This window comes from Scyliorhinus canicula, chromosome 17, assembly GCF_902713615.1.
Source record: "Scyliorhinus canicula chromosome 17, sScyCan1.1, whole genome shotgun sequence".
In the NCBI taxonomy this organism is placed as follows: domain Eukaryota; kingdom Metazoa; phylum Chordata; class Chondrichthyes; order Carcharhiniformes; family Scyliorhinidae; genus Scyliorhinus; species Scyliorhinus canicula.
Window position 1 is genome coordinate 47,102,158 of NC_052162.1, and position 26,231 is coordinate 47,128,388.

The window sequence follows — 26,231 nt, forward strand, 5'->3', positions numbered from 1 at the left end:
TTTCCAACTCCCCCTCCTGGACAAAATGTATCTCAAGGACAGGAGCAGTACAGCAGATAAAGAAAGGGAAAAGTTTGAGGTATATATCATGAATAACAAGCTTACGTACAGGGCAGCAGAGGACATCAATACAGGAATGTATAGGTTGGAAGTCCCAGCATCTTGAAAATATACTCTACGATATAAATCTCCCATCAATTGTTTTTCTCCAGTTACAAACCCAGGTTTGTCTTATATGATCAACCTCCATTGGCTCACATGGCAATCTATTCCATCATTTAACACCTTCTGTGCAAAACACTTAAGCCTATTTGTACAGCAATGAAAACCATGCCTATTGTGTGCATGGGTAATTAATTTTATTGCTCTCTGGGTAACTGTACATTACCTGGCAGAGCAGTAGTAGCTGTAATGCTTTCTATTAATACGATTAATATGTTATTTCATTCCTTATAAACACTGGATTTTGTGACAGTGCAAACAATGATCAGGGTTCAAACCGCATTGCAATGGATCATTCAAGAGTTAGTACGATGGATGTAGATTCCCACCAGTAATTGCTCAAATTAGTTCTCCTGCCTCAATGGGTAAATGTGCTGTCAGGCTCAATGCTCTCCCACTGGGCCATATATTTTCACCCTTTGTTGATGCTTCTGTCATGCAGAACTGAATTGCGCAGACTAGAAAGTTCCAGGTTTGATTTCTAGTTTGCACTGAGTTTGTTTAATTCAGCTAAGGAAGCAAATATGATTCTAAATTGGCCTTAGGGTTAAAACCAGGTTATTTTAGAATTCTGAAAAAATAAACTATTCTGTGATTTAAAAAAAATATATTTTTTTATCCTCCTTTTTCACATTTTCTCCCAAATTTACACCCAACAATAAACAATAATCAGTAACGAATGTAATGTCAATCCCCAAATCAACAACAACGATCCCATCCTCCCACCAAACCCCAGACATTGGCCCGCATGTTAACATAAACAAATAACAAAAAGGAATCAGGAATCACCCATAGTCGCCATTAACACATACAATCCCTCTCCCCCAACTGTCCCAGTCCCCAACACCCCTAATGTTCGATGTGATCCAGTTCTCGAAAGTGCATAATAAATAACGCCCATGAATTGTAGAACCACTTCATCATTCCCCTCAGTTCAAATTTGACCTGTTCAAGCATTAAGAATTCCAGCAGGTCCCCCTGCCATGCCAGGGCACAGGGTGGAGAGGTTGACCTCCACCCTAACAGGATCTGCCTTTGGGTGATCAACGAGGCTGACACCGGCGCTTCTCAAAGTCAGCTGGCATCATAGGGTGGCACGGCGACACCTGTGACACCAATAGGTTGGACAGGACCATCCGGCTTCAGGCCCCACAGAGGACGATCGCCAAGGTCATCAAAGGCCACAGGACACAGAAAGCAGTAGGTTGTCTCCACCTCTGATGTGCATCCCGGGGGACACCTAGACATAGCTGTAGACCAGAGTGGATCAAGAAGATTGAGGAGCACCAAGTGGACACTTGTGAAGTCACTATTTGCAGCTAGGGAGAATGGAAATCTGTCCCATTAAATGTTCACCATTAAAAAAAATCTCACACCCGATTTGTGTGAAGTCTCTTTAGTCTTCATAGCGGGCCTGCCGACGCCCCCTGTTCCCCTGCTCTTCCACACACAGTGGTCCAAGGTCAAAAGCCCCCCCAGTGCAGTCTCTGTCATGAGAATGAGTGTCAGCAGAAAGACAGGTCCGACTAAATCAGATCCGGAGGAGCACCACAGCTTTCCTCACAGCGAGTAGTTATTACTCTCCTGCCTTCGTTCGTGACCCACTGACAGTGCTAATACAAGCCCATCACCCTGGAGTTATGTTACATAGTCCCTTAGAAGGGGGAAACAGGGTGGTTGGGGAAGGAGCAGTGTGATTGGTTGAGGGGGTGGGGGGGGGGGAAATGTATTGAGCTGACGGACACAGCCTTGACTTAGGAGAACCTGGAGGTGACGAGGGCCGACCTGGTCCTTCTGGCTTCTCGGATCATTTCCGCCAAATGTCCTCCATCTCCGGCCTCCTCCTTGGGCTCATCCTCCAGCTCCTCCTGGTCTGCCTTCTCAGATGAGGCTGCATATCACTCCGTGCGGCCCAGGCATCGGAGTCGTATATTGAGCCCTAATCAATGACAGCACCGGTAAAAGCATGGACCTCATCATAATGGTTTTCCCACTTTGTTCTCAGGCCTCCGCACAGGAGTCATCATCCTTGACCTCAGCGGCTAATCCTTGTCCCCCCATGAACCAAAGACACCGGGGATCTCCAAGCTCCCCAGAATGTAGCTGTCATGCATGCTCCCAGGGTAGCAGGCACACACGTGTTAATATAGGGCACTCCCTGATGTCCCGGTGCTCGCTGCGTGACAAGCATACCATTGATTGTCCCCAGGAACTGGGGCATCTTGTCAATAGCAGCGAATCCTGCAGCCTGGGCATCTTGGTGGGCCTGGTCCAGGTCGAAGATGATATATTCAAATGCCCGGGCATACAGAGCATCCTGCAACTCCCTGTTGCACCTGTGGACTGAAGATTACAAGGTGCCACAAAGGTCCCCGCTTGAGCCCTGGAATGACCCGGTGGTGTAAACCTTTAGTGCTGCAGTGACCTTCCTGTCCACCGGGAGCAGGTGTGCTCCTCCTCCACGGGGTGCCACTTCCACATTGTCTCTCTGTTGTGATGCAGTCTTCTGTGGCACAGGCTGTCCGTTAGCTCATGGAAGGACCAACAACTCACGTACACTTTGGCACGTCGCTGCCTCCCTTTCTTCTGGCCCCTCTTCAGCCTAATGGGTGGCTGGGTCTTCAGGGTTTGCAGCCGTCCCCTGCACAGGTGGTGACACCTCCAGTCTGCAATGACCTTGCTGCCTTCTGCGGCGTCTGCCCGCCTTGGCTGCCACAATTACAGCATGGGCAGCTTCCGTGGGATCTGCGCAGCAAACAGATTTGTGCCTGGAAAGAATTGGAGAAGGAGAGAGCTTGACAATTCATTAGGGCTTCCCTGTTGGGACCCTCAAAACCCCCAATCCTACCCCACTCTCACCATGACAGTCCCGCCTTCCCTGAGAATGCCATCCAGCGAGCCAGTTGTGCTGGCAAACCTCACCCTTCACATTCACTCCTGGCCAGATCAGGAACCCCTAGATTCTAGAGCTCGGCCAGGAACATTAGGGAGCTCAACTGCCCTCCGCTCAGCCACACACTTAACTTTGGCTGTGAGAGGGTCCTCAATGGTGAAGCCCTGCTCGTTAGTCTTTGATTGTTGGTAGCTGCCTCTATGATGCTGATGCTCATAAAGCACAAGCATGCTGTTGAAACATCAACGGTTGCAGGACATCAAGTCCACCATTCATTCTCTCAGACATGGCACCTCTTCCTTCGGGGAGACACTTGACAGTTGAGGAGCATGAAGTGCTCTCAAAACTAACAAGGCTAATTCCTGATTTGAAATGGCCGTCAGCTGCGAAGCTAGAGGCTGCTCACAGTCAACGGGGGTGAAATACGTGGGTTCAATTCCCGTACCGGCCTCACTGAACAGGCGCCGGAATGTGGCGACTAGGGGCTTTTCACAGTAACTTCATTGAAGCCTACTTGTGACAATAAGCGATTATTATTATTATTAGTAACTGGGGCGCAGATAAGAAAGAAATGTCCCTTTTTACGGCACTAGCTGCCATAAAGGTGATATCTATAGGGAAAATTTAAAAGGAGCAGGTAAGTGTTGGGGAGAGGCAAAGTAGACCAGAGGCAAGCGGAGGGTTGGTTTGGTCCCATGGGTGCGGGGCGAGTAGGGGGTTCCGGACAGTGGAGCTTTGTTCTGGGCCGGGGTCGACTCAGGGTTGTGATGATGGGTTGGTGGGTTCCATGGTGGGGTGGGAGGTTATGTGTGTGGGGTGCCCGTGCGAAAAGAGAGTTACTCTGGAGTTAGATGTGATTTTTTTTCCTTCTAACCCTTTCAGAATAACCATCAGGGTAAAGCTGACAGAACAATCCAAAGTTAATGATTTAAGCTTCTGTCGAATGGGTCCCAGCGCAGTGCAATTGTCCAGAGGAGGTTAGCGCTTCTGGTCAATTGCCGGGTAAACACTGTTGGTGTTTTTCCCACCCAATAGCGTCGCCAATACTGTGGGTATTTCTATTTATCTCAATGAACCACAAGCCTTCCCTTATATCAATAAAATGATCACACAACCAGTTAGTTAGTTCAAAAGATGGTTTATTTACATACACAAGAGTTATTTCAATATGCAAACACAATTACGACTACGAGTTAAACTACACCTATCAGCAACAATAACCAATACTTAAATTCAGGGCGACCGGCACTGTGCAAATGGATAAGGCCTTTTTCTGGATTTCACTTGGCTGTTTCGAAGAAAGTGGCTCTGTCTCTGCTGGGCTCATCCGTCAGGTAGCGATCATTGGTCTTGAACTTGGCTGGCTGTTCGTGCTACAATTGGGTTGGCACAGGCCGGATCCAAAAGAGACAGAACACATGGCTGTGTCCTCTTTCATCCCTCTGGGATTTCGCATTCTTTGGGGCGGTCCATAGCCTTGGACCCAATAGTTCGACAGGGCTCTGATCACTGTCTTCGATTTCGGCCAATAAAGGGGTGGGTGCCTCGGCGGCTGGGCGGGTCCTTAGTGGTCATTGACCTTGGCAGTTGTGCTTTCAGAGCAAGGGAAGTGGTGCCGATCAGTCTGTGGCTGTACTGGTTGCTTGATTGGAGTTCTATTGTCCTGGGAGAATGGGCCAATAAAATGGAAGCGAGCGGGGGTTTCGGTCAGGTCTGGTTACCTGTGTTTTAGATACACATAGACTGTGTATCTGTCTGAGTCCTAGTTTGGCCTTAATTCCCGTGGCCCTTTGCATCTTAGATGGCTACAACACTTACGTGGGATCTCCCTGGAGGGATTCCCCAGTGCATCATTGGGGTACCCCCTTTAAATATCACACTGGGGACCCAGGAGGTTATGAGCCATAGTTTTTATTCCCTTCAATCCTTTGTCCATGTAAAATTGAGGATGTCTGGAACCTATCTAATTTTCTCCCATTGTAAAGTATGTTCATCGTTCATGATTTTGCCCTTTGATCTAACCCCTGGGACATTCACCGTGGAACTTTATTGTATTTGCACTTGGGATTTAATTTTCACAATCTTAACAGTTGAGATTCAAAACATATATTTATCATTGTTACAGAGACCTCTTGGAACAATCACTGTTACCATTTACTGCCTCAAGGTTACCATGTCTAGTGTGGCAACAGGCTGGTGTAATTAAATTCTTACCTGTGTATAAAATATATTGAGACAATCAGCAGAAAAGATACAAGATCAGTGATTATCCATATTGCCAAATACGCGCCAGGATTCTGAAAGTAAAATGTGACAAAAGTGACGGAAATTAATGAAATTTGCTTTCAATTAGTGTGGCAGAGATTCTAGATGATGACAAGAACCAGTCTTGGTCACAGTGAGATTATAGCAGTTGGTAATTATTAATGCCAGCATCAAGTGTCAAAATACAGAAAATCTGGGTACCCAATTCTCTGGAGTTAATGGCAGGAGTCAGATTGACACTTGATAAACATGATCATTCCCTCGAATCCTCAACAATCACTTAGCTCCTCACACCCTGGCCAGGATTCTCCGAAATCCCGGGCAAGTGTTGACGCTGGCGTAAACACCGGAGTGGTGTATTCCGGCGGCAACAGGCCTCCTGGCCCAGTTATTCTCTGGATTTCAGGGGGCTAGAATGGTGCCGGAGTGCTGTGCACTAATCTGGCGCCAAAAGCCGGCGCGGGTCCGCGCATGCATGCCACGGCCGTCTGCGTGCCGGCGCATGCGCGTGGTTGCCGTCTCCGCGCTGGCGCAGAGCAATATGTCGGCGACCGAACAGCGAGCCCGCACGGAAGGTATCTGAAGCCTCCGATCGTGGGCCTGGACCCCCATGAGGCCCCTCACGGAGTCAGATCCCCCCCCCCCCCCCCCCCCCCCAACCAGGATGTCCACATCGGCCCTGGGTCTGGGCTCCTGCCGGGTGGTACCAGATTTCAACTATGCCGATGGGACTCGGCGGAACTCGGTGGGGGTTCGGCCCGTTGCCTGCACAGAATCGCCACGAGGGCCTATTTCAGCGGCCCCTGACCGGCACTGCGGCGACCGCGCAGGCGTGATTGACGCCGATTCTCCGGTTGCCGGAGAATCGGCAGACCGGTGTCGGAGCGGCATGGCGGGATTCTCGCGCCCCCCACCCCAGGGCGATTCTCCAACCCGGCGCGGGCTAGGAGAATCCCGGCCCAAGATTGGCAGAACGCAGGCTGTGGCTGACGGAGAAATGGGGGTGCTACAGTGAAAGCATTTAATATCACAGTGCTACTTGGAACTGAACTGCACTATATTGATTCAAGGTCACCAGTATGTTAACTGTCATGATCTGCGCAATGTCAAATTAGAACACAATTGTTTTTCCTCTTCCACAGATGCATTGCCGGAGCAGCAGCAGGATATGAGGGAGGAGGCATAGGAGTCCTCCTCCGAGGAACATCTCCCTGAGACATCACTTGGCTTATGTGCACTCTTCACCTGTGCAGGTACAGTCACTTTGGTGGGTCCAGCATTTCTGACAGATAGGGTGCCACAACGTGAGCAAGTGCAGGTGTTGGAGTCAGAAACAGCTCTCAAGAGTCTCTGTCACGGGGTTGAGAATACCACAAGTTTTTTCAGTTAAACCTCAGGGGCCATATAAGAAGTGAATTATTGTGGAGGATCAAAGGGGAAATGTGTAGCCATCTGTCAGAATCCGTCAGAATCCACAGAAACAAAATGCAGACCCTTGTGCACAAAATTGAGGACATCATCTCTGAGGTGATGGCTCAAGCATTGACACTCATGACCACCCCCATTAAAAGGGAAGTTTTCCTCATGGAGAATTAGATGTGGAAGGTTAACAAGTGAATGCTGACCCACGAAAAAGGGATGCACATTATGGGTTTAACCTTCTGCCCTTACTAGTGTTTTGTTTGGAGGTGGAGAGGGCATTTAATTAGACAGGAGGATGACAGGTGAACACCTGCTGCCTTCCCCCCTCTAGTGATATGCATCACTTTATATACACAAGGGGTTAATGTAAATACACTACAACTAAGTAACCACTAGAGGGAGCACCAGAGATGTCATGACATGCAGACAGGCAACCAATGGGTCATTAGGACACCCAGAGGTGGCATTACCAGAAGGGGACACAACACGACCCATATAAAAAGGACAAGGCACACAGGCTGTGCCTCTTCCACCGGCAGAAACCTAGAGAGTAGAACAGGGTTGATTAACAGCAACATCACACCCTATCACGTGGTCAAAAGTAGGCTTGTATAATTAGCAGAATAGACTGAGTTACTAGAGGCAGATTAGTAGAGTGTCAAACGTATTTAACAGCATTGTTAATCATTCAATAAATACGTTAAACTTATCTCCAAGTTTGGAGCATCTTTCAGCAGAGCCTACATCAAGTGGCAGCTTATGTTACTAGCAATAACATAGCACAACACCACCCCCCCCCCACCCCAATTAAGTCTATAGAATCCATAGAATTCCTATAGTACAGAGGGAGGCCATTCAGCCCATCAAATCTGCAACAACCCTCTGAAAGAACACCCTACCTAGGCAGAAAGTACAAACTCCACACATACAATCACCCAAGGCTGGAACTGATCCCGGGTCCCTGGAGCTGTGAGGCAGCAGTGCTAATCTCTGTGCCACCATGTCTGGAGTTGGAAGTCCATTGTCGACCCCCCCCCCCCACACGTTGCCAACTGAGGCCGCTGCTGGTATCAACCCAACTGTGGTTGGGTCCTTCGCCGAGCAACATTATTGACAAGTAAACCTGTGTGGGCTGCTTGGCGTCTCCTGCAGGAGGGGTCTCTTGTTCAAAGACACTCAGCGGCTTAACAATGGACCCATTTTCAGGATGTGTGTTCCCTCTGAGAACCAACACCCTGTGCTTGCTGCATGAAACCCCCACCTGTCCAGCCAATAATTACCCATGGCCTGGTTGTTCCAAATCTAGGGCCTCTGGGGGGGGGGGGGGGGGGGGGGGGGGAGCTCTCAGAGATTTAGGATGTTTACCTTTAGCCTTTGGACCGGCTGAAGTTAGTACCTACTTCTAACTGCTGACCTTTGACCAACCTTCTGCTATTTCCAAGTGGTTATAAAAATGCTGCAGCTGTTGTTGGCCTTGGTCCTGCCGCTGTGTGCGGTAACGTAGAGAACAAGGCATCTTCCGCTCAGTGGCTCACTCAACTTCCATCTATGAGGTTGCCAATGATACTGTATCATTTCACCGGTGAAAAGGTGACTTGCCTTTTGGGGGTGTATTAGGCATTTGAAATAACTGGTTCTCCATTGCGGTCCCCACACAAAATTACTGAGTTTAGGCCAAAAGAACTGCTCCTGTGAAGTAAGCTTTTGCCTGTAGCTAATCTCAACATTGCTGGTTCACCTTCTACAAGGCTAATATCAGGTCAGTGACTTCCCACTATGCACTCACCTTCTTCAATGCGACAACATGTGACCTATGCACTATTGAGAAAGAGGAATTGCTTGCTGTAAATGGCTTATATTCTGATCGCCTTTTTAAGCACCTCCATTGGTTTTCCGTTACAGCCAAAGAGGTTCCCCTGCTGCACTTGCAACTCGCTTCTGGGAAAGCTGGAACAGTATCCGAACCACAATGCTATTTCCAGAACTTTTCCAACTAAATCTGCCTCCATCCGGAATTGACCTGGAAAAATTCACCTCTGACAGGGCAGCCCTCAGTCCATATTGCTTGCAGCTGGCATATATTTTTAAATAACGCATCCAATTTTCTGAGAATCCTTGAAAGTTACAAGTCATCCATGCATTTCAATCACCATGGTTCTAAGCACTGCTGCAAAGTTACACAATGGGCCATCAACCTGAAATGTTAATCCAATGTTTCACTCTTCACAGGCACCACTACACCCTGCTGTTTACTTTCAGCATTTTCTATTTTTGTTCTATTCTACACTATCTCCTCTTTTCTGGTATCAAAAGAGGCTTTGGACACACTGCACCCCAACCTTTTTGATGGGACACCCTGAGGCCTTCCTCGGGTCAAAGAAAATCTTCCAGTAATTTTATTTATTTGCCCAGACAGAAGTAACTTGAGTTCTATGAAAGGTCATCAACCTAAAACGTCAGCTCTGTTTCTCTCTCCACAGATGAACCAAACCTGTTGAGTATTCCTTGCATTTTCGGAATCACAGAATAGTTACAGCACAGAAGGAGGCCATTCAACCCATGATGTCTACACCAGCTCTCCCAATGATCAACTCACCTAGCCTTCTCCGCATAGCCCTGTACATTCTTCCTTTTCAAATAAGTCTAATTTCCCTTTGAATGCCTCAACTGAGTCCGCTCCACCACACTCTGAAGACCTTAACAAATTGCCATATGGAACCGTTTTTCTCATGTCGCTTTTGCTTTTTTTTGCCATATTTTAGATGTCTAGCATCTGAAGTAGTTGGGATTGATGTTAAATGTGTAAATATATCGTCTGTATCATCAAAGGTACAAGGTCACATGACAGAGCATAGCGAGATATATTTCTATGTAGAGCCTTGTGCTGTATTGTACATACTATGTTATATTAAAAAGTAGAATTTAGCTCCTAACCTGCCTCCAGCAGTACCCGTCAATGCAGTCATCTGAGACCCACAATTATAACGACAGAGCACCCACAGTATTTTGCTTTTTTAGATGGAATTTTCAGGAATTTTATATTAATCGATCTCCTCTAGGCTTGTTTTTTTTATAGCTTCCCCAAAAGCATTGCCCGAGGTGTCAGCAATTCTTAGATCAGCTCTTTCTGAGGGTATTGGGAAATGGGATGGATGAACCTTCTTGGAGAAGCATGGGAACTCCTTCAGATATTATGTCTCGACGATGAGAACGGGATGTACGGACAGGTACAAGATTTATCCATTGCTTCTCCCTACTGAAATTTAAACATAAGTGAAAATGTAACTGTGCTGGGATCCCAGAATAGCTGGGTCTCACCCAGATTTCTGCACCATTCAAAGACAGAAAATAAGGTTTTTATCTCAGGTGACCCATAGAATTTCAGGACAGGTACCTTCATATCTGATTAACTACCAATTGAAACAACCTGGACAGCTCAAACATAGACGACCTGCCTTTGTTCTTAGATAGTTGACTTGAGAAAGAAAAATTTTCATTTTACCACTTAAAGGTCAGCAAAATAATCTGCCTATGCTGTACATACATTAATTAATTCAAGAATGAATGAAGGAACATATAAGTTGAGCCTGGACCAAACTCATTCCATTACAGACCCATCACCCTAGGTCCATTATTTTCATTGGTTTAAAAGTCTCACTTACAATGTGCCAAATAGGTTCATTCATGTTCTTGAAGATATGACAAGCGTTGGTTGTGACCGAGTTCACTCTGGCACACCACAGTGTGGAGAACAGCCAACGTTCATTGACAACATAAAGGTTTGTGCTGATGTTGTTTGCTGCATAGTTCCTGAAGGTACATAGCAATGTGACAAGAATGTTTTAGTTAAATACTTCCAATAATATTAATATAATAGGAAGTTAGATCTTCATTGCAAGAAATCTTGTCTTAATACAATTAAAATGATTTTTCTGATGCCACCCAGTGGACATGTTTGGAAACACAAAAGCTTCAGGCACACAGCTAGATTGCAAGATAAGGTAATGGCGGCAGTACTCCATTGCATTGGTTCTCAACCTTTTTACATCTTGCCACACCTTAATACTATAAAAAATTAACAACTCCTGTTTTATCCATCTGAACTCTTGCAAAGCCTTTTATTTAAAACCTCCTATAAACACGTCAAGACCATTTCATACAATTTTCATAAGTTTAAAAAGTTTACAGTGAAAGCCTTATTGCCATTTGCATGTCAAATATAATATTGGAGACTATTTCTCCTTAATTTTATTGGTTCATGCTACTTACCTCTGTCTTCTTCCCTTACTGGGAGCTTTGAGTTATTTTACTTCTCCCTGTCTCCTCTCCTTTTTTTATTCAAACTCTCCCTGCCTCCCTCGCTTCTTTAGAACTTTGGGCCCTTTTTTGTGTTTTTGCCCATAAAAGTATTTTATGTTGTTGAGCCGAACTGTTCGCGCGCCGGCTGGCAAAGGGCCACACCTGCGCAGTTCTGAATTTTTACAGCAGCTAGGCGCGTGTCTATGAGCCTGACCAATGTAAAAAATCCGAACTGTGCATGGTGGCTTATTCCCAGCGGTGCATATACGGGAAGCCCATGGTTTATTGTGACTTAGAGATGCTGACCACAGAGCTGAAAACGAATATTAGATTTACTTTATTTTCATTGATGGTTAATCATTTTGAATCTTAACTTGCAACTAACTTTTTCACAGCACACTAATGTGGGAACCTCTGCCCCATTGTTTCAACCTAAAGAGTTCAGACAGAACACGAACAGCAAACCTTCTCACACTAGTCTTCGGTGCAATGATCTTCAAGGCAGTGTAATTTCCTGATCCTTGTGTATGTAAGTTCAGAGTGTTAACTGTTGTTCACTGAACGAGATATGAGACCCCGTGGCATAGTGGCAGCGCCCCCTACCTCTGGACCAGAAGCTCTGGGTTCAAATCCAACGCGAGGACCTGTTGACCTACAGAAGGGACATTCGTAACGTGGTTCAATCGGCTGACAATCAGCTCGAAAGTCCTTCTCTACCATTCCCCAAAGGGAAGAACAGTGTGTGTGAAGATACGCTTAAACAAAAATTGCACATATCGGACTATGGAAAATTCATAATGTTCCACAGATGTCTCAGAACAACAATGCTGAAGTCCCTCAGAAGTTTGTTGAGATTGAATTGAGGAGGGGCTTAATTGTAAGTACTTGTAGCGCTTAGACTGTGCCATATCAACCCTACTGGACTGGATTTTGTGTGCAGTGGTGAAGCCGCTAACCTCGAAGAAGGGTGCCCACAAAAATCTAGCAATCTCTGGCATGGATTTCGCCAATCCTAACATCATATTTAATTAGTCAAGAGGATCACTTGCTATTTAGCAAGTGATGTTTGGTAGTAGTGTAAGCAGCCAATCACAGTGCAGTATTCTCACAGACCGTAAACAAGAAAGTAAGTAAAATCCACTAATTATCCTTTGCAGTTGTTTAAATTTCCAGAAAGGCAAATAAATGATTGGATAGAGAAATAAAGTAAAAAAAATTATAAATGATCTTAAAAAAATTAAAATTCTGGAAAATTTTACATATTGATGAAAAGAGAGATATGGTGCCAAAACATTTTGTCTTGCACTCATCAGGATAAAAGTAAGAAATCCAAATTTCAAACAATTATAACCATTTATACTATAGGCGAGGCGGATGTTAATTGCTTGGCAAGTTGACCTTGAGAGACTGAGGCCTTGCCATGTTGCTTCATCTTAGTAGATGTTGCCATGAGTCCAAAAAGATGTTCTGCCTACCACACAATAGAACAATGTTCTGTTAGAGTTTCAGTGCTGGTGCAATACCAGATACATAGGCCATACTTCCCAGCAATTTGCTGATCAAATTAAACAGCCCGTTCAGTCAATTATTCATAATAGGCAAAGTACAGACTGTACACGACCAGTCCCTACTTGCCTAACCAAAAGCGAAATGCCGACTACTCGATGTGATTCAGTGATTGGGCGGCACTTGCTGAACAATCCTGAGTGAGCTAATTGCTCCCTATTTATATAGAACAACCTATTTAGGGTAATCAGTTGAGTTAATTTACGATTGCTAGGAAAGACATTTATTCAGATGCAGGGACTCGTTTCTGTCTTTTTTGAATTACCCGAAAGCTTCGGGAAACTTAGTTCCCATGTCTTTCTCCATGGCAACACCTCGGCCAGTCAGAAATGACATGCCAATCAATCAGCACCCTTTTATCCTGTAATATAAATTGCTGTGATCGTTTAAATTTGGCTTTCTTGGACTTGTCCTGATGAGTGCAAGATGGAAAGCTTCAGCAACATGTCTCTCTTTCAGCAATATTCAAGTTTTGTATTAATAAGTGAAAACTTTACATCATAATACGTAAATTTGATATTCCACAAACATAAAGTTGACTTCTCAGAGCCAGTGAGAGCATTTAGAAAGGTCATGAACTTAGGACACCATGAAATGCCAGTTGTACCTCATTCAGCAAGGTGTAATTTTTCACAGAGTTTACGATAAGGCTGAAGGTGTCAAAATGGAAGTTTTTGCAAGTTCACTGATTTATCTTCTGAGGGGGGCCTCAGCAGTACATCCTCTGGAGGAGGAAAGAATTACATCTGGGTTTTTGCATTTTCCTGGACATATCTGGCTGCAAAATCCTGGTGATTACGTTTTAAGAGAGATTATACAAATTTGTACTCCTGTTGCAGAGCACGATGTTGTAAAATTCAAATTCTGCTCTGGATGCATATATCAAGAATTCAGGCAGGTACTGCACATTATATTCTGTCCTGGATGCTGTGGCTCTGTGCTGGGAATATGATTTCGTAAATTACCGCAGTATTACATTGCGCCTCCAAAAACATCGCTATTGCACCCTCATAGAAATGTATCAAACTGCAAAGTTAGCTACAATTTCCAGCACTCTTCTGTAATTGACATTTGCACATTTTCTAGTTAGGTTCTAGTTTGTGTGTATGTTGTGGTACTCTCGAAGAAACTTACCTGATCTCACTGAAGCTGATGCCACTGTAGCGAATGTTGATGGTGCGAATGTTCTCCTTATGCAGTGTTTCCGGGTCAAGTTTTTTTCCCGTAATCTTCTGGAAATCTTTGGGAGTGACAGTCTTATTATCAGGCTGCCATAGGATCTACAGGGAACCAAATGTGCAAAGATTATTCAGGAAGGAATATATTTGCTTTAAGGATTTTGGTGCTTTATTCTTGTCCCGGGGACTGAGACTGTCGAAGCTTCACAGAATTATCACAGTGGAGAAGGAAGCCATTTGGCCAATCGTTTCTGCACAATCTCTCCAAATTAGGACTTCACCGAGTGCCAATCTCCTGCCTTCTCTTCATAATCTTGGGCAGATTGTATATTTTCAAATAATCACCCAATTTCCTCTTGAATGCCTTGATTGAACTGCTTCCACCACATTCTCAGGCAGTGTATTCCAGACCCGAACTACTCACTTTGTGAAAAATAATTACTTTTGCTTCTTTGGCCAATTACTTTAAGTCTGTGTCCACACATTCTCAATCTTTTCATGAGTGGGAACAGTTTCTCCCTATCTACTCTGTCCAGACTCCTCCATATCCCAATAAGTCCAGTGTGTGTCCACCATATCCAGCTATTCATCCATGTGTATCGTTTATGTATCTCAGTTCTGAGTATATTATGGGGATCCACAAGTGGGATAATTTAGATCCTTCATGACTATTCCACTTGCTATCTGATTTGGCCCCTTGTTCCTTTGCAAAAACGTTGTTACTTTTTTACACAGTATATCAACACAAACATTAACTTGCATTTATAGAGTGCTTTTAACGCAGTATGTAATCTAGGGCATTCATGGGGATTCTCAAGTAAAATTTTACACTATACATGACATTAGGACAGATGACAAACAGATTTTAAGGTTCATCTTAAAGAAGCAGACCAATGTCAAGAAATGGAGAGGGTTAGGGATGTAATTCTAGAGCTTAAGGCCCAGACAGCTAAAGGCATGCCTGTGAATTAGGAATGATTAAAACTGGGGGTGTATCAGAGGTCAGAATTGGAGCAGTAGAGTCATCGCAAAGGATTTCTGGGCTGGAGAAGGGTAGAGATAGGGAGAGGGAAGTCCACATGGGGATTCAAAAACATTAAGTGAGTGGGCAAAAGATTGGCAGATTCGCCAACATATGGGAAAATATGTGGTTAGCTACTTTGGCAGGATGAATAGAAACACTGAATATTAGTTAAATGGTGAGTCTGGAGAATGCTGATGTACAGGGGGATTGTGGGTGCCCTTGTATGTGAATCACAGAATGGCAGCATGCAGGTAGAGCAAGTGGAGTGTGACCTTTATTGAGAGGGGATGGAGTTTGCTACAACTACACAGAGCATTGATGAGACTGCATCTGGAGTACAGTGTACAGTTTGGGTCTCCTCACTTCTTGAGTTTTCAGCTCGAAGGCAGATCCTACCCACAATGGCATGAGCTCCACCACGAGTAAGGCAAGAAGGCACGTCTCAAATTCACTCTAGCTGGAATGGGGACCAAACTCCAATTTATTGACACCAATCTGATCCACACGAGCCACCTAAACCAACTCAGATCAGGGCCAATCAAAAATGAATGCCTGTCCAAATATTTGGCCCTTCAATGGAGTCCTCCACCCTCTTTACCCAGCTCATTAATGAGCTCCACCAATGTTAACTGGCTTGCAAAGCTTCAACCTCTAAAAATCCTTTACATTGCCTTTCATGAAGTTTCCAAGCCTATTGTTCTGCCTCCATGGCCATTACTGCCTTTACTGCCTTTACTTACTAGGCGTCGTCACAGAGGGCTTTTGAAGCCTGCCAGCTCCAATGAAAATCCTGAAAGATCTGACCTTGAGTCTTTAATTAGGGATGGTTAGGCTTCCAGACTCACACCCTTTCCCATGCCCCACAAAATGGCTGTCAGTGGAAATGAATGTGGAACATCTATTGGTGTCACTTGGTGGTCATTGTATTTTTGCTGTTCTGCCTTTGTTTAGTTCTGTTTCAGGACTGCAAAAAACCTGGCCTCAAGATTCTCCTTGAAAGTAGCGTAAGATGATAAGATAAACAGCCTGCAATGTCTGACCTGTCTGACATACTACCCAGGAACGTTCCTATCAGCAAGATATGAACTACGTTGGTATGCTATCCATGACACATGTCTCTCCATTGTTTCTTAATTAACTTCCGAAATGGCATAAATGGTAAATTCACACAGAAGATTAATATCCTAAATGCACTATTGTACCTTTAGAAGTCAGCTCTTATAAGCTGAATCAACCTTGATAACAATAGGATATAATGAAATGAAAAGATTCTCATTCGGTTCAAATTGTTACAAAATTCATAACAGAAATTATACTCTTCTAATGTAGAGATTTCCTCATTTCTAGGTATGTTATCTTTGAGAAAGAGACTCAACTTCTTTACCTGATTGTGATGAATCGGGGAACCCAGGATGGTTTCCAAAACAATTGCGTGAGAATTGTTGAGGTATGGATGACATGGATCTGTTGGAGGCCGCAAGTCAAATAACACATTTTTTTTTTTTCTCGCTGCAAGATCTAACAGCTCAGCCAATGAACAAACATGTTGTTTGGAAGCATTTATTTGAGATTCTTCCGATAGTGTCCTCACTGTGCTGTAAGGATCTTTCTATGAGGGAGCGGAGTTAACAGAAAATCAGGTGAATATTCAGAATATGTTATCTTAACTGTACGCGATACACAAAACAACTTATTCTGTTAGTTGAAGGATAGCAAGCTACAGAAGCTATGAGATTTTTAACAAAATGTTACAGAAATAAAATTTACCGTTCCAAGTACAATGAAAACATCTCTTGCATTTAATGTTTTTTCTTGCGACTTATGCACTCATTAAAATTAGAAATCTTCCTACTTCAAATAAATATGTTCACCCTGAACATATTGAGTGCTCCAAATGTTAAGTATGGCACAGATTTGATGCAAACTAAAATTCCATCAACAATGTTTGTTTCAATACGCCCAGGTATCGCACAGTTAGGCGCAGAGAGAAGCTACTCAATTTTTCCCAACCTGTTTTTGACCCAACTTCAACAGCAAGATTTACCAATATGGCATCCACCCTGTTATATTTTGGGGGCAGGGATTGCACATAGTGTAACGTTTGGGGAGCTTTATATTGTGGGCCTGTGCCTGCTCGGAACTATACTTATTAATTCATAATCGTTATTGTCACAGGTAGGCATACATTACACTGCAATGAAGTTACTGTGAAAAAGCCCCTAGTCGCCACATTCCGGTGCCTATTCAGGTACTCAGAGGGAAAATCCAGAATGTTCAATTCACCGAGCAAGCACGTCTTTTGGGACTTGTGGGAGGAAACTGGAGCACCCGGAGGAAAGCCACGCAGACACGGGGAGAATGTGCATACTCCAGGGAGAACGTGCATACTCCGCACGGACAGTGACCCAAGCCGGGAATTGAACCTGGGACCCTTGTGCTGTGAAATAACTGTGCTAACCACTGTGCTGCCATGCTGCCCCATGAAGCTACACTGAGTTCAATTAATGAAGCATCTTAAGTCCTGTTGAGAGAGGAAACTTAGGGCGTGATTCTCCGCTGCCCACGCCAGGTGGGAGAATCGCGGGAGGGCCGCTCTGGCCACCCCCGCGATTCTCCCACCCCATCCCCCCCCTCCCCAAAAATGGCGAGTCGCAAAACACGACATGCTGCTAGGAGAATCGCGGGTCGGCGTTTTTCACGGCGACCCGCGATTCTCTGGCCCGGATCGGTCGAGTGGCCTGCCGTTCCCGACCTGTTCACGCCAGCGGCAACCTCACCTGGTCTCTGCCGGCGTGAACAGTGCGTCAAAGGTGAGTTTGTGGTTTGTGGAGGGTGGAGAGGGAATTGAGCACCATGGTCGTAGACTGGCCCGCGATCGGTGCCCACCGATCGTCGGGCCGGCGTCTCCAAGAGACGCACTCTTTCCCGTCTGCCGCCCCTCCGGGTTTCACGACGGCATCGGGTGTTGCGGAGAATTCCGCCCTTAAGGTAGTGGGAGTTGAGAAAATTCCTGGCTTGACCCACCCATTTCAGGGTGGTATATTCATTGTTGTGAGGTGGATCAAGTGTGGGGGGGGGGGGGGGGGGGGGTGAAGATTGGTGCAGGTGAAATCTAGAGTTGGGTCAACTGACCCAGGAAAAGGTTTGGAGGCAGCCTTCGGTAGGAAGGTGGGCTGTTTAAAAGTCTTACTTTAAAGGGTCTGAATGATTGACATTTTCATTGTCTTGCAGTGAAATTCCCGTATTTTCAACATATGAAAAAGTTATGAAGTAATTACTTTTTTTGAAGCCTGTTTATAACCACATCATACTGTCATTGGTCTGTACAATGTATAGTGGGTTGATGAGCATAGGAGTGCCATAGCTACCATGGATGGAAGGGCCCAGCTTGGCATGGTGGGCCTGTGGTGCCAGGAAGGTATGTGGAAGGGTAGCGCTTGGCATGGGGGCATGAGGAAATCTTTTGAAGTTATCATTTAAAAGGTCCCCTCATGCAAACTAGACTTTTCGGAAGGACTGTGGAAACTCACGTCCCCAGAGGTACCCAACTATTTGACCAGATAGTGAAATTGGTCAAAGAACACTTCAACGCAAGGCCCTTGATTATCCTCCAACATTATCAATTTAACTCTGCAGTGAGCGACCATGAACAGTGCGTCTTAGTCTTCATAGCCTGGCTTTGTCAGCTCGCTGAACATTGCGCGTTCGGGACCGCGCTGAGTGACATGTTGTGCGTCCAACTGTTTTGTGGGATCCATAACCTTAATATCCTGACTGAAACTACTATAACGTTGGAAAAGTGACTAAAATAGCTCAGGTGATGAACGCGCTGGGAAAGGTGCTACTTCTCTCCGAGGTATGTGGAAGGGCAGCGCTTGGCATGGGGGCATGAGGAAATCTTTTGAACTTATCATTTAAAAGGTCCCCTCATGCAAACTAGACTTTTCGGAGGGACTGTGGAAAAAGTGCAGAGGAGTATGACATGGTTATCTTCGCGATGGGGCCAGCCAGGTTGGGCGTGATGGGCGTGGGTTTTAATAGGAACCAGCCCTCACCCTCTACAGGACACCCTGGGAATGGGGTTGGGAATTGGCCATTTTTAAAGGGCTCTTCAGCTATCCCGACTCAGTGAAAATCCAGGCCTATAAACGTATCGTTCTCAGCTAGTTTCAAAGTCAGGGGCCGAAAGAAGCAAGATTAACGTCTGGCCTGGAACTTCTGCATATAGTGCCTTGAATGTATTTATTCCATTTTCTACATCCTGTAAGCTCATTGATTCCTATTTCCCATGTGGGCCATAATGTTTTGTAGAGTTTAGCAAAGACAGTGATTTGATGTTAAAGAGAAAAATAACCATGAAAAGCTGTAATATCTTCACCTTCAGAAACCACTTTCCGGCATTGAGTTTTTGAATCTCCGTCCATGTAAAATTTGAGACATTATTTCTAATTTTTTTAGGAAAAACCTCCGCTACGTCTGTTGTTCTTTCAAATGTAGAATCGTGCATTAGAAATGGGACTCCGTCATAACTAGGAAAAGCAAATTGTAGATCTTGTCAATATAGATTTTAGTATTCTTTAACAAATTATCAGACCACCATGTTGTTGTTCATTGGTATTCTGCAGACCAATTTCATTGTGTGTTTAACTATTAAGCTAATCCCCTTGAGGTTTATGTAGCATACTCTGTGGTCAAAACAAGCAAACATAGGTCAGCAGAAACTGAAAATCAAGCAGAGAGCAATTGTAGATCTTTGTAAATTTCTGGTTTCATGTCAAAGGATTGGCTGGCCTTGATAGAATTAACACTGTTGCTAAATAAAATGCTAGACCACACCTAGCTGACTCCTGTGTTTAACATAAGGGACAAATAAGATACTCAGTCAATTCACTTCACAGTAGAAATGCCTTCTGATGAGGTGCCCATCCATGTTCCCTGGAAGCTGGTGACACTGCCACAAATACAGCGGACAAGACAGTGGTAGTCCAGAACCCCAACACCACTCGAGAGATGGAAGTTAGATCCACACCCAATGGCACCAAAAGAGGATACCCAATGCTTGAAAGAGACCAAAGAACATAAAAATAAAATATCTCTAAAATCCGCCTGGATTGACATAGACTTTGGTTTTGATGCCTTTAATCCATCCCAGCTCTTTGTGAAAAATGTTTCCCTACTTTGTTAAGGCATCTTGGCAGATGCCATATAAATTTTGAAAATTTCCAGCCAATTGCGCCTAATCTTCTGTAACCAGTCTCTTCCCATCATCAGACTGGGACGTGTTCCTTTCCACTTCAACCAAGGGCAGATCAGCTTCTTGCTCTTCACATCACTGGTGTGTTGGTGATTCCAAGGACTTTCAAGGTTTCCACAGTGTATATGGAATGCTTGGCTGTAGTACTGTTCAAACGTAAAGGGTAATTCTTCACTTTCAAGCATTGGATATATTTGAAGGTCTGCTCTCCCACAACAGTTACCAAAGTCCTGTGTCAACTTATATTTTAAAGGGTATGCCATTTACCCTTAAGACAATTTCAATTGGGGCTGTCTCATTCATCTGGACTACATCCAATCAATAAATTGCATAATCTTCTTCAGAGCCCTTTTCCACTATGTTCAGTGGCACTGTGAACTGATGCTGCTATTGTTTTCTTTTGCATCAGCGTGCTTTGCATAGCACAGCAATGTGCTTGGATGTGTCCCCTTTGATTGTATCAGAAACACACAAACTCCCGAACACGTCAGGTCTCTTGGTGATGGTCTCCCCCAGAACAATAGCATTCGACATCTGACTTCCTCCAGGTCCTTGACTTTGGTCCCGTCCCGAGGGCCGTGTCTGGTTCTCTGCTGTGCCTTTTGATCCTGTAGAAGAACTCGCGGCCATACCGCCCCATATTTGATTTGACCTTCCCTTCAGCCACGCTTTGGAGAGACGTAGCACCTTTCCCAGCGTAATCATCACCTGAGCTATCTTGGTCACTTTTCCAACGTTATAGTAGTTTCAGCCAGGATATTAAGGTTATGGATCCCACAAAACAGTTGGTCGCATAACATGTCACTCAGCGCGGTCCCAAACTCGCAATGTTCAGCGAGTTGACAAAGCCAGGCTATGAAGACTAAGACGCACTGTTCATGGTCGCTCACTGCAGAGTTAAATTGATAATGTCGGAGGATAATTAAGGGCCTTGTGTTGAAGTGTTCTTTGACCAACTTCACTATCTGGTCAAATAGTTGCGTGCCTCTGGGGACATGAGTTTCCTAATTAAATTATACGTTTAGGGTCCGCAAACCATCAGAAGTATCACCTTCAGCTTATCCTCACCTGTGATCTCGTTCTCGGTAAAAGAAAAGAGCCATTTTGTGCATTGACTCCATGACTCAACCCCTTGCTCAAATGGGTCTAGTTTACCGATGATAGGCATTTTCACTTACAGTTTAACAATTCCTGACTCTCGGTGAAACTTCTTTCCTTTCTCAACCACTCCTTCCCCCCCCCCCCCCCCCCCCCCTCAATTCACGACATACTATAGGATGCAACTGAACCTTTTACCTGGTCGCTAATGTGGTGGTTTGAGACATACATTGGAGGCTTCCAGTAGTTAACAAAGCGTTTATTGATGAAAGGCAAAGGCAGATAGTCAGATAAGTAACAGCACAGAAACGCAATATAACAGGTTCTAATCACTTCAGCTCCCTAGTCTACACTGCCCTGGGTCAGATCCCAAGGCCTGTGCAAACTCCTTATTGGCTGAGGTTCGCACGCTCTTGTGCGATTATCCCTGAGTCTGTCATGTGGTCCGCTGAGCCCGCCCCCTTAAAGGGGCTGCACCAGCAGAATTTCAATGTCTGTTCTTTACTAAGATGCTAAAGCCTTTCTTGATAGCCTAGAACAGGACCTGTTATGGTTTTCAGCAGTTCGAGTGGATCAAAGTGTGCTAGTCTGAATTACTAGCCTAGTACAAGAAAGCTCCCCGAAGCATCTCAAAATTGCCCCTGACACAATGATCTGAAGTTTACAATAAGAATAACAGCGAAGCGATTAACATTCACCAGTAGTATGGAGGAAATGAGATAGCAAGTTCTGTTGTCTGCATGTGAGCAGTTGCACACAGGAATCAATTGCCTTCTGCCTCAATGGGCAGGATTTTCCGTCCTCCTGTGGAGTGTTTAGTGGCGGCGGGGGCAGCTTGCCATTGGCTGGCAGTGAGCCTTCTGGTCCCACAGCTGTCAACGTATTTTCCAGATGTTTGCACCCTCTGCCACCAGGAAACCTGTGGTAGGGGGTTGTCGTCGGCGGGTACCAGAAGATCCCACAGGCGGGAACGGCTGAAAAATTGCAGCCCGTATGTTTCGCGACACCAGAAGCCCACTGGATTCAGCATTAAAATCCATGAAGGGTGAAGTGTATTATGTGCTGGTAGTTAACAACTATATACCCACTAAACATGCCTTGAAATGTTAGGGATGCATACAGAGATCGAATAATTATTAATGAGCAAGACGTCTTATTTACCACCAAAATAAACCTCTCCGGCCTGAAAATTTAATTTCACAAGAGTGGAATCGTCTTTTTTGAGAATGCAATTCTTCTTGGAATTTTCAAAAACTTAAATTGATTTTTTTTTAAAACTTGGGCTAGAATTTTCCAACCCCACCTCCACACCCCCATGGCGGGTATCCCCACAGCGGTGCCAGAGAGCCATTGCAATCACTGTTCACATTGGCAGGAATGGAACATCCCGTCATGTGAAGGGTTGGTCTTTTTGATAATCCCTCTCTCAATCCCATCTTTCTTTCCTTTTTTATTTTACATGATTTAACATTGAATTAAATACTCCAATTTACATTTCTAGGCTAGATTTGGCAGGGATAATTTTCCTGGAGAGCCACAGGAAGCTTTGAAGGTGGATGTGCCAGCAAACCTGTGCCATTGTGCCAGATGTTAGTGAGTTGATTGCTGGATATGTTGTTGCCTCATTGTGATCTTTCCAAGGCAACTTCACAGACAAGTTATTTTACCCGGCAATGGCAGGAATTAAATTAGCTCAATTAAAGAGTCACTTGTCAGCAGTTTTACGGGTGTAATGCAATCCCACCACTGCGCCACTGTGTCTGGACCCTGGCAAGTAAAAGGAGGTAGCTGCATGGCAGGGCATGGAGCACACATGGCAAGACCATGAACATTGGTTGCAGGCTTGAGGGAGTTCTGTCTTGATCAGGCACTTTGTGCCCAACCTAGGCACCCCCCAATGGTGCTTGAGGCCCCCCCCCCCCCCCCTCCCCGCTTGTTCCTCCCTTGCCCCAGACTCTTGATCCTTTACCACCACTCCTCTCACTGGGGTCTGACTGACTGGCCCGAATTACAAAGCCACCCTGGTTCATCTTTAAATCCGGTCCTGGTGTTTTCATGGTGGACTGCGTCAGTCCCACCATTAGGCACCGCTTCTGGTCAGCAGCCGGTGGAGGTGGAACAATCTCGGAGAGGGTGGGGCGGAAGCCAAGATGTAAGCCATTTTACAGCCTGACAACTATAAAACTAAGACGCGTCTCATCCCTGACTTTTTAGCCAAGGGACAGGAGTACCGCCTTCACAAAATCTCCACCCTCTTTTTTTTCTCCAAATATTCTATGTGATCTGCTGAGTATTTCCAGAATTCCTTTATATATTTTAGATTTCCAACTCGATGTTGATAGTTGGGGTGAGTAGGGGAGCTTGAGAGAGTATGAGAGTCATTGCACAGGGACTATGTACTTGGTAACTCCAAGACATTTGCTGGTTAAAAAAACAAATGGCTGCTTGTCACATACCTGATCCGCACATCAGTTTCAAACGCAGACGCCTCACATTTCACAGTTTCCTCAAAAGACATTAAGGTGTTCTCTGGAGCCAACTAAAACAACATATTGAACAATCACCATCTAATATACCAGTGTCAACATTAAACAGTTCCATGTCAGGTACAAAATGGGTTAGATGAAGAATATGTTTACCTCTACACTTTCCCATTAATCACTCCCAGGTCAGGTGCAGTGTGAGTTTGTTGAATAAAGCTCAGTCTAACACTAAGCTCTTCCTACATTGTCTTATTAAGCACTCTCATGTTACCAACATCGGGGATTAGGTGGAGAATAAAATCCTCTCTATGCCATCCCATCAAGCATATTCAGTCAAATATTGCAAATGTTTGGTGTAGATTAAAGATTCCTCACGACTACCCAATTAAACACTCTCAGATCAGATACAGCAGGAGGCAGGTCCTTCACAATAAATAAAGGCTTGATTTCCCACATCAATGATCACTTAAAAAAGCTGTTAGGTAGACTGCAAGAACTTTAGTCTAATTATCGGACAAAACAAGAGTGCAAAGCCATTGGAGGGCATTTTAGCTCTATCTGGCCATGAAGGCAAAAATCCATTGGGTTACTTATCTGTTGGAAAGCTGTCTGGATTCTTCTATTTCTGATTTTGATGAACGTTTCTGGGCAGGTAGCTAAGCTACCCACTCAAAGCTGGCAATGTTCATATTCTCGTGAGCTAATAGGAGGTCCATTATATGTTTCACAACAGATGGTAGATGTAAAATATATATTTACTATGCTTAAGTATATTCATATTCTGGTCATTCAATTGAGCCCGTACAAATAGATATATAGACAATGGTTACTGGGTTAGGAGATGTTTGCTTGTAATCTATAACTCTGTAAATAAATGTAGAAGTATGTAAAGATTGAATCGGGTTCTATCCTTTAATAGAATAGCAGTTACCTACCATGGGTGCTCCACGGTGTCCCATCATAATTGGTCGTGGTGCCAGATTTTCTCTTTTAATAATACAAGGAGAGGAAATTGCACAAGGAATTAAATAAAGAATGATCACAACTCCGAGATAGAACATCGGCAGGACAATCTGGAAAACTAAAAACAAAAGTGTAAGGTAGTCATACAGCTCCCACTAGAAATATTCTGCCACTGTAACTATCCAATCCAGCAAACTAGTCCTCTGGCTCCAATATTTATGGGGAAGTAGAGGGGCAGATTTAGTGACTGGAAAACCCGAGGAATGGGTTTCCCAGACACCCTAATTAACATTTTTGGACATAGCTAACAAGATTGAGTTAAAAGGATGACTGACCAGCTGACAAAAGAGTCAACCTTCAACACCGGCTGCAACTGAGGAGTGGCTACGAAGAATGGAGGGAAAGGAAGGGGTGGATAGTAGGTGAGAATTTATCCTGGACCATTGTGGACACTGGATGATGCCATTGGGATCAACTATGATAGAATAGACATGGTGAGGTGGGTGTGCATGTCATGAGGGTCCCAGGCATATTGGTCGAGGGGTCAGAGAGTTGTAGGGTATGGTCCAATCACAAGGTGAAGCAGGTTTACTTGGGGCGGTGCAAGAAAAAGGCACTCCTGGCCCACTAGCAGTCCGAGAAATACACATACCAGTTTGATTCAGCCATATTATCCTCTTGATTTCTTTTGGGTTTCTTGATGTCTGGGAAATTGGGCCAGGCTGTATTAAATCTGAAACACAAGTAAAATCTTAGGTATGCAGTCTTACTGAAATTCCTCAATCTGCCCCTCATACAACCCATCCACCCTCAGGTTTCAAATGATCTCCTCTGATCCTAACCATGGGGCTTTATCTCTATTATTTTTGCTACTCTATGTTTGCAGTTTAAGAACATAAGGAATAGATGTAACATGCAGTCTATCAAATCTGCTCTGCCATTCATTAAGATCAGGGTTTGACACCTACATCAATTCCACTTATCCACCCTATGCCTATATCCCTTGAATCCCTTAGCACCCAAAAATCTAATCTCCTTTTTGAATATATTAACTGACTATGCATCCACAGCCCTCTGTGGTAAAGAATTACAAAGAATCACAACCCTGAGAGTGAAGATATTCCTCCTCATCTCTGTTCTATATCCACTGGCTTCCTATTGTAAATTGGCCTACACAAAATTTTGGAATTCTAAACACCCAGCAAGCCGAATGGTAGGTGAACGTTAGTTTATTCATGATCATAAGAATCTGCCCCAAGGCAGTAAATACACACAAAGTATTAGTCCAATTTGGAACTACCACCATGCCGGTCCCTATCTAGGCCGGCTTTATACTAGATTATTATGAGCCCCAGCTTGGCGGGTTTACGTCTTCTAGCAGGGCAGCTCATAGTCCACGAGAGTTTAATTTGGGCATCCATGTGGGCCTTGTGGGGTTAATACAGAATCATTAGAATCATTTTCAGATTTTGTGTTACTAGGGAGGTGCTTCACCCACCAGGATCACAAATGGACATTCAGGCATGTGCAGTACATGATTTTCCAATCACAAATTAAGTTAAAG

The 26,231-nt window shown here is 44.6% G+C and overlaps 1 protein-coding gene across 4 annotated transcripts in view; it reads right to left on the minus strand.

Annotated features, from left to right (window-relative positions):
* Window positions 1-26,231, minus strand: part of LOC119952291 (glycerophosphodiester phosphodiesterase domain-containing protein 5-like) — a 153,740-nt gene that overhangs the window by 30,570 nt on the left and 96,939 nt on the right. For all 4 annotated transcript variants that reach the window (XM_038775923.1, XM_038775924.1, XM_038775921.1 and 1 more), the window contains exons 8-15: window positions 25,320-25,400; window positions 24,640-24,785; window positions 23,678-23,760; window positions 19,248-19,398; window positions 16,254-16,478; window positions 13,802-13,947; window positions 10,465-10,612; window positions 5,330-5,412 (exon numbers count right to left, since the gene is read on the minus strand). In XM_038775923.1, coding sequence (XP_038631851.1) covers window positions 5,330-5,412; window positions 10,465-10,612; window positions 13,802-13,947; window positions 16,254-16,478; window positions 19,248-19,398; window positions 23,678-23,760; window positions 24,640-24,785; window positions 25,320-25,400 — 1,063 coding nt within the window. The remainder of the gene's footprint in view (window positions 1-5,329; window positions 5,413-10,464; window positions 10,613-13,801; window positions 13,948-16,253; window positions 16,479-19,247; window positions 19,399-23,677; window positions 23,761-24,639; window positions 24,786-25,319; window positions 25,401-26,231) is intronic.